The sequence below is a fragment of the Triticum urartu genome, chromosome 7A (assembly GCF_056163025.1).
Source record: "Triticum urartu cultivar PI428250 chromosome 7A, HENAU_Tu73, whole genome shotgun sequence".
Taxonomy (NCBI): domain Eukaryota; kingdom Viridiplantae; phylum Streptophyta; class Magnoliopsida; order Poales; family Poaceae; genus Triticum; species Triticum urartu.
The window spans coordinates 351,184,949-351,193,097 of record NC_141879.1 but is presented as its reverse complement, the minus strand read 5'-3'; the positions used below and the strand labels follow the sequence as shown (position 1 = coordinate 351,193,097).

General features: G+C 45.6%; 2 protein-coding genes and 1 long non-coding RNA gene across 4 annotated transcripts; all 3 read right to left on the bottom strand.

The window, feature by feature from the left end:
• Window positions 1-711: 711 nt before the first annotated feature.
• LOC147959572 (uncharacterized) lies at window positions 712-1,062 on the bottom strand. Its single transcript, XM_087532746.1, has one exon. The coding sequence runs from the start codon at window positions 1,060-1,062 to the stop codon at window positions 712-714; it is 351 nt and encodes a 116-aa protein (XP_087388872.1).
• A 1,044-nt stretch (window positions 1,063-2,106) lies between these two features.
• Window positions 2,107-5,488, bottom strand: LOC125523782 (uncharacterized). 2 transcript variants are annotated; one of them, XR_007290378.2, is made up of 4 exons: window positions 5,220-5,487; window positions 4,521-5,134; window positions 3,639-3,727; window positions 2,107-2,391 (listed from the first exon to the last, which is right to left on the bottom strand). It is a non-coding gene; the product is annotated as an uncharacterized LOC125523782 (long non-coding RNA). The 2 variants fall into 2 exon arrangements; XR_015611120.1 differs by having other exon boundaries at window positions 4,521-5,488.
• Window positions 5,489-6,294: 806 nt separating this feature from the next.
• LOC147959571 (protein FAR1-RELATED SEQUENCE 5-like) lies at window positions 6,295-7,715 on the bottom strand. Its single transcript, XM_087532744.1, has one exon. It carries the CDS (start codon window positions 7,561-7,563, stop codon window positions 6,295-6,297), a length of 1,269 nt encoding a protein of 422 aa, XP_087388870.1. The 5' UTR covers window positions 7,564-7,715.
• Window positions 7,716-8,149: the final 434 nt, after the last annotated feature.

Genomic DNA, 8,149 nt, shown 5'->3' with positions numbered 1-8,149 from the left:
AACTAAAGAAGACGATGTGTTAAACACAACTGAAAGCATCAGTTCAACCGCTTCGAAAACATCAGTTCAACCACCTGAAACCGTTAGTTCAAAAAGGGTAACAGAATAATATTATGTTACTAGTAACAGAATAGCCCAGATGTATATATATATATATATATATATATATATATGATCGGTTCTACAAGAAATTCTATTTATATATATGCATAACGTGTACAATATGTAGTATCATAAAATACCAGCAAACAAAAAATAATTAAATGGAATACACAAAATTAAAGGGAAAATAAAAAATAAACCAAAACCAGCAAACCGATACTAAAGGGCTCCCCGCCCCCGACGTTGGCTCGTGCCACGTAGTGGCCCTTTAGCGGCGGTTCGTGCAGAACCGGTACTAAAGGGGGGACCTTTAGTCCCCACTCTTTAGTGCCGGTTGCAGAACCGACACTAAAGGCCCTTACGAACCGGTGATACATCCTGGTTCTGCACTAGTGCACCTACAAAATTGTTTCATACTTGTTCTAGGTAAAGGTAACGTTAAGTGTGCATAGAGTTGTATCTGTGGTCGATAGAACTTGAAGGGAATATAAATCCTACCTTTAGTTCCTCGTTGGGTTCGACACTCTTATTTATCAAAAAATCTACAATTGATCCCCCACACTTGTGGGTTATTACCTGCTCGCTCGCCAGAGCCACGAGCCGGTCGAACTAGCGCTTCTCTTCAGCGATGACCAAAGGCTCGGCCAGCCGGGAGCCGGCTGCAGCGCACTCGAGGGACTTCTTGTAGTCCTCGGCGATGGCGATGATGCCCTTGGGACCCGACATCTTCAGCTTCACGTAGGCATAGTGGGGCACCGCCATGAATCTGGACAGCACGGGCCAGCCCAAGAGCGTGTGGTAGGGGCTGCTCAGGTCGACCACCTCGAACCAGGTCGGCTCACGGTGGAAGTGGCCCTTGGTGCTGAATGAAACGTCCAGCCGGATCGTGCCGACAGGGGAGCAAGAGTGCCCTGGCAATGTCGTGGAACACTGTCCGGCTGGGCTGCAACTAGTTCTCATTGATGCCCAGCTTGAGCATGGTGTCACGGTAGATGGCGGGGTCCTGTACCAGGGGTGGCTAATGCCAAGGAGCCCGACCTCATCAATTACAAGGGGGCCTAATGGTCCCACGATGCAACGCTAACCCTAGGAGTCTAGATGACCTTCTTGACGCCCAAGACTAGAGGATGGAGGTGCCCCAGATCGCATCCAACATGTAAACCCTAGACCTCTCATGTCTATATAAAGGGGGGGTCTAGGGTTCCTCCTGATCATCTATCTTTAGATAGGAGAACTCTCGCTAGCAATATCATACACCATTGTAACCCCTCGCACGAGGTATCCCTCCATTATGAAAGACTGAAACCAGTAGGACGTAGGATATTACTCTCCGGTGGCCCAAACCTGGATAAACCCCTCGTGTGACCTTCGATCATGACTTCCAGCTGCACTTGGACCCCTACCAAGGGATCTGATGGAAATCTCCTCTGTCGGCTGGCACGCAGGCACGGGTGGTGCCGGCGGGAGACCGATCATGGGTCGGATTTTTTCTACCTCTGGTGGCCTCTCACGAGGGGAAAGCCTAACCATTGGCTCTCGGACATTCATCGCGAATGACGCGGGCCGGGTTGACCCACCGGACTGTCTCACACGCACGATCTACATCGGCAACGTCGCCTTCATCACCAACACGCACAATGACCTCCGACTATGCTTACCACCTGTCCAACGCGGAGGACATGGCAAACTCCCGATTCCGATGACCTCAGCGACCAGCCCCGCCAGCCGCTTCTTGTTCGGGCTAAAGAACACGGGGCTGCATATCAGAGCGAGCTCCATCAACATCATTAGAAAAACGTATAGCTCGTTGCCATGGTGTGTGACAACTGCTACATCGACCACACACCCGAAGACTGCTTCCTTGATGAAACGATCTCAAATTGTAGCATCGACACTACATACCTGCTATCATTATGTAGCGTCCAAGATGTGATTCTATCCCAATCACGTGATGAATTCATGATTGGAGCACAACCGCATTTCGAGCGCATAGCAAGGTGGATATCATTACAACATACCATGTGCTGAATAGATGAGAATACAAGATAAAGGCTTACACTCGCCACAAGCTACAACATGAATACAACAGTTCATCAATGCATAGCAATCATCATACAAAAGAGCAGTATCCGACTATGAATGAAATCAAACGAAAAAGAAGAACGACACCTGCCCTGCTAATCCCAGGCTCCCGACCCGGAACCTATCCCTTGATCGGAGAAGAAGCAGAAGAAGAACTCCAAAACAAGCAAGCATCGCTCTCACGTCATAGCATCGCATTACCTGTACCTGCAGATGTTGTTGTAGTAATCTGTGAGCCACTAGGACTCAGCAATCCCATCATCATGGGTATCAAGACTAGCAAAGCTTAATGGGCATGGAATGGATAAGTGGTGAGGTTGCAGCAGCACTACGCATTTGTATGGTGGCTAACTTATGAGTACAAGAATAAGAAGAGAAACTACACATAATGGTCGCAATCTAGTAATGATCAAGAAGTGATCCTAAACTACTTACGAGTCAATCATAACCCCACTGTGTTCTCTTCTCAAATTCACTCAAAAAGACACGGTCACGGTTATGCACGCAGTTGGTGTATTTTAATTCGGATCTAGTGTCAAGTTCTCGACAACCGGATATTATAAATTTCCCATCTTCCACATAACCGCGGGCACGGCTCTCGAAAAGATTAAACCCTGCAGGGGTGTCCCAACTTAGTCCATCACAAACTCTCATGATCCGCGGAGGAAAATCCTCCATTCTGAAACAACCTCATCAAGCTCAGAATCCCGGTTCACAAGACATTTCGACAATGGTAAAACAAAACCAACAACACCACCCGATGTATCGACAATCCTGATAGGAGTCGCACGTACCTCATTCTCAGGGCACACCGGATGGGCAAGACGTCGGGTTGGCTGAGACCCTAGTTGCCCAGGGGGCGCCGGACATCTCCCAGTTTGGACCAACACTCATGAGGAGCATTGGCCCGAGTTTTTGATTAATTATCCTCGGGTACCGGTAAGTCCCTATGCAAGTTTTAGTTGTTATTAGGCAAATGGTAAAACCAAAGTTGGGCCTTGTTGGAAGAGTTTTATTGAAAGCGAATTGTTAAGGGGGTCCATAAACCCCGACCGTGTTAGGAACGCAAAATCAAGGAACATAACATTGGTATGATGGAAACTAGGGTGGCAGGAGTGGAACAAAACATCAAGCAAAAGGCTAAGCCTTCCACCCTTTACCAAGTATATAGATGCATTAATTAAATAAGAGATATTGTGATATCCCATGATAGCCATGTCCGAACATGGATAACCTGATACTGCGCCTACAACTAGCAACGCTATAAGAGGGGCTGAGCAAAGCAGTAACATAGCCAAACGACGGTATGCTGGGATGGTGGAAAAGGTTAGAGGCTTATCATGGCAATTTGGGAGGCTTGATAAACAAGTGGTAGGTAGCGCGACATAGCAATAGCATCGAGAAAACTAGCAAAGAAAAGATAGTAGTGATATTTAGGGTAACGGTCATCTTGCCTGAAATCCCGCTAGGAAGAAGACCGAATCCCTGAAGTAGACGAACCAACGTAGTCGAACGAATCCTCACAATTGCAACATTACCGGTACTACCGAGAAGAAGCACAACCAGAAAGAAGAAAACAACACAGTAAACCAACAAGCATAATCATGGCATGATGCACAATCAAGTATGATTCATGTCCGGTTTAATAAGGCATGGCATGGCAAAGTGCAACAAACAATACTTCAAATTAAGTGAAGCTCAATATGCAACGGGTTGCATATTGACGAAACACCACATTCGATTATTTAGTTCTCTCTCCTTTATGTACCCAACAATATTAAATATTGTTAAACATGGCAAGAGGTGAAACATAACTAAACTAACTATTTAGGCAAGTTTAAATGAGGCCGGAAATAACAAACAACAATTTCGGAAAATCCCCATATGCATATGTCGAATTTGCTAGTATTCTGCCCTATACACAATTTTAGAGTTGTTAAACATGCAAAGTAATGACACCATGTTAATCTATGCATTTTCCACCCCATTTACATATAAAGTTTATTTAATTCGGAGCTACGGTTATTTAGTTATGAAATAAACCATTTTAACATGACATTTTGAGCAAAATAATGCAAACAATAACTTACACATTTTTAACATGGATGAAAGCAGCATATTATGAAACTAGATAAAATTCTAAGCATGTTACATATTTAGTTTGTTTTAATCCGATGCACGGTTATGAAGTTATCATATGCATGAACATGAGGGTGCAATATGTAAATATGCAGTTTTCCTGGAATAATTAGCAAATTCACAAAACTGGAAAAAACAAGATACGGCCCGCATCTGAATAGGAAGCCCAACAGAGGAAAAGGCCGGGGGCTGCTCACCCTGGGCCTTGGCGGAAGCAGGCCGGTTGGGGTGGGATCTGGGCCTTAGAGAGGAAGCGGGGCGCTAGAGGCAGGGTCAACGCGGGTAGGGAAGGCCTGTGCGGGACGAGCGAAGCCCCTCTGCTCGATGCAGAGCGAGCAGAGGCTGGCGGCGCTGGGACTTGACGAAGGCGGGGCATCTCCGGCAAGGCGAGGATGGGGCGGTGGAAGTTAGCGCAGCGGCGGAGCTTGATGCAGCGGCCATGGTGGTCTCTTGTGAGCGAAAGCAGAGAGAGGGAGAGGGACATCATGAGAAAGAGAGAGATAGATAAGCATGAGGGGAAAGGAGCAGGGCTGTCGGGCACTCATCTCTGGTGAGGTTCCGGCCGCCGGTGTCGGCCGGACGACGGGGCGGAATCGAGGGTGATGGGGAGCTGCTGGAGGAGCTCGGGCAGAGGCAGGGCCACAGGGTTGTGCTCACGCCTCAGCACGCGAGGAGGCAGCTGCCTCGAGCGCAGCTTGCGGGGGCACGAACCCAGGCATGGGGAGGTGAAGCAGCGGTCTGGCGGCTTGAATTGGAGGCAGCGACGAGAGTTGAGGAGGCCAACGTCGTTCTTGGGCTTGGTGGCGCGGCCCTTGCAGGAGAAACACGACGACGACACGGTTAGAGGTAGTAGCAGGAGCTAATGAGAAACAGAGAGAAGACGCGCTGAGGAGGACCTGCGGGTCGGAGCAGCTTGACGATGGGATCGCTTGCCGGCGTGGGGCGAGGGCGCGACGGAGGGGGTCCTGGAGGTGGTCATCCGAAGTGGAGCCGGTCATCAAGGCGAGGTCGAGCTCGAGGCCACGACGCAGAGGTTGGAGCCAAGGGGATCGAGGAGCTCCTCTCCTATGCGTTGGCGACTGGAGTGGAATCGGGAAGAAGGTGGAGGCTTGGCTGCGTGTGGGATTGGGTCCATGGGGAAAACGAGGAGGAGACCAGGTGGAGTGGGACTGAGATCCGGTGCCTTTATCAAGTGAAGTCACGCTGCAACTTTACCCTTCTAATCTCTATCCAATCCACATCCTACGGTCCAGATCACACAAGGGGAAAGGCTCTCAACACTTAGCAGTTTTCAGCATAGCAGCAAACATCAATACAGACTAGCTGCAAACAACGATGCAATGGCACTTGAACTCAGTTTTATTTGAACAGATTAAAATCCAAAAAATAAAGATCTGTAGATACTCATGAGCAGACTATAAAACAAAATTTGGTCTAGTTATACAGTAGTGCATTATGCAATCAAAGTGGAATAAATCAATTGCAGTTGACACTAAATCCAGTAGAACTTGATATTAAAAGGCTGCAGCGCATAATGTCCGAATGCTACAGCAATAAGTGTCAATGTTGAGTAATCATCTACACAAAAGCAGGCCATTTTACTTATACATTTAGGCCAAAAGAGACTATCGCAACCCCCCCAAAATACTGTTGTTAGCACTGTCCAAAATACTACCTAACAACTTTGAAGATACTAGATCATATCATCATAAAGATATGATCGTCAACTCGTGAAGTTGTCAAGAGCTCGGTAAAGCTGTCAATTGTATCATATTCTTGACGCTTCTCACTACTTTCTTTCACCCGCACTTGCACTTCAGGTTGCAGACTATTGCCATTGTTCTCGACTTGCACTTGAGGCTGCGCACTATTTTTTTTTCTTTTGTTGTTGTTGTTGCTGCTAATGAAAATTAAAACTTATTTTGTTAGTACAAGAATGAATAACAACTCATATTACATACATACTACACCTTACCTTTGCTCCTTTTTTGTCGTTGCCGCTGATTTAGTTGGCTTTCGTCCTTTGCGTAACTTATCAAACCAGGTTGGCTTTCTCCTCAAATTTTTAGATGAAACCTCCTTTTTCTTCAGTCGTGCAGAACTAAGCAAGTCATTGGCTTGCTGCACATTTGGAACAACATTTTCTTGGTCATTGGAACATGCATCAGTAGCACCGGTGGCTGATGCATTGAGTTTATCCTCTAGTTGTGGCCAAAGACAAGCAAGTGCATCTTCTAGAATCAAACGACATTCGAGAGAGTTGGCTATTTTATATGTCATATCATGAAATTTATGAGACATATCTTTGTACCAAAGTTGAGCTTCCAATTTTGGATTTTCTACCACTTTCCTTCCTTGCCTGTCATGTATACTTCCGTTGCGTGCTTCTCTAGTCCATCTCTTTAGGAGATAATGTGTTGGCAATGTCTTTACATTCATCAAATCAAGAACTTTCAAACTATGCCCACACAATATTCCAGCCCTATCGAACATTTGACAACTACATGAAGCGGTTTGGTTCAACGGATCACCAATCACTATGCGCTCCTCCTCCTCATAGGTCAAATCACCATGCAACCTCCCAATGGCAACAGCAAATTGGTTATTTTCCTCCAACACTCTAGTGCAAGCAGCCATGGATCTTTCATATTCACTTTGGAAAGATTCAAAAATAGTTGGAGTGTACACTTTACTTGCTTGCACCAACATGGGTGTGCACATCATGATTCTTGGCAATTTTTTTCTTGCCTCATATTCAGATTCCAATTCCTTTCTCCTTTTTACTTCAACCGTTCTCTCAAAATGCTTCAAGAATCGGACAATATGGAAATCAGATTTCAAATGGTTCTTCAATGCATTGTTGAAACTCTCACTTAGTTGTGTACTTCTCACTCTCAAACTGAAGACATCTCTCATATAACATTCAGCCCATTTTTCTTTCACCTTGTAGATGCTATCTAACCAAGTTTGCTTATGCACTTTATGTCTCATGTTGTCAAATGCTTCTTGAAATGCTGCCTTGTCCTCATAGCCATACATACAGGCACTAAAATCAGAGAGAATATGAGATTCCTCCTCCCCTTCATCTTCCTCTTCCACCTCCCCTTCATCTTTCTCATCATCCTTGACTGGAGATAAATGTTTGACATCATTCATCATAATGTGAAAGGTGCACAGCCCGTGATATGATTCCGTGAATACTTTCTCTATAGTTTTTCCCATTGCTACATCTTGATCCATATAAATAGTTCTAGGTTGTCGTCCATTATGCGCAGCTAGAAAAGTCTCAAATAGCCATATAAATGAGTCCTTCGTTTCATCAAACAGCAAGGCAGCACCAAAAATAGTGGTTTCTCTGAACTGATTGAGCCCAAGAAAAACACCAAATGGCCTATACTCTTTATTTGTGCCAAAAGTAGTGTCAAAAGTGACAACATCACCAAAATGCGCATAGTCAAGGATCATTTTAGCATCAGCCCAGAATATGTTGGTTATATCCTCCTCACAATCCAACTGTAGTGCATATTGGAATGATGGATTGTCAGCAATTTTTTCACGAAAATATTTCAACATACTTCCAGCTTGTCCAAAAGCCAACTCCCTCTGTCGCTTGGTTCGCAAATGATTTTTTTGGTCACGGCAAGTATATCCAAGGTTAATCGGTCCACCAACTTGATGAGAAGCAAACTCATGTGCAGCTTGTGGCATAATGCCGGAATCATCAGCGGTTTCAATTTCAAAAGCTTGTCGTTCTGAAATCTTTCTTTGGGATATCATCAAGTGGCGGGTTTGTGGCAATTGAAGCAAGTGGTTGTGTTCAAGCACA

Coding starts and splice junctions, on each gene's coding strand:
- LOC147959571 (XM_087532744.1), bottom strand. CDS start 7,563: ATGGATCAAGATGTAGCAATGGGAAAAACTATAGAGAAAGTATTCACG.
- LOC147959572 (XM_087532746.1), bottom strand. CDS start 1,062: ATGAGAACTAGTTGCAGCCCAGCCGGACAGTGTTCCACGACATTGCCA.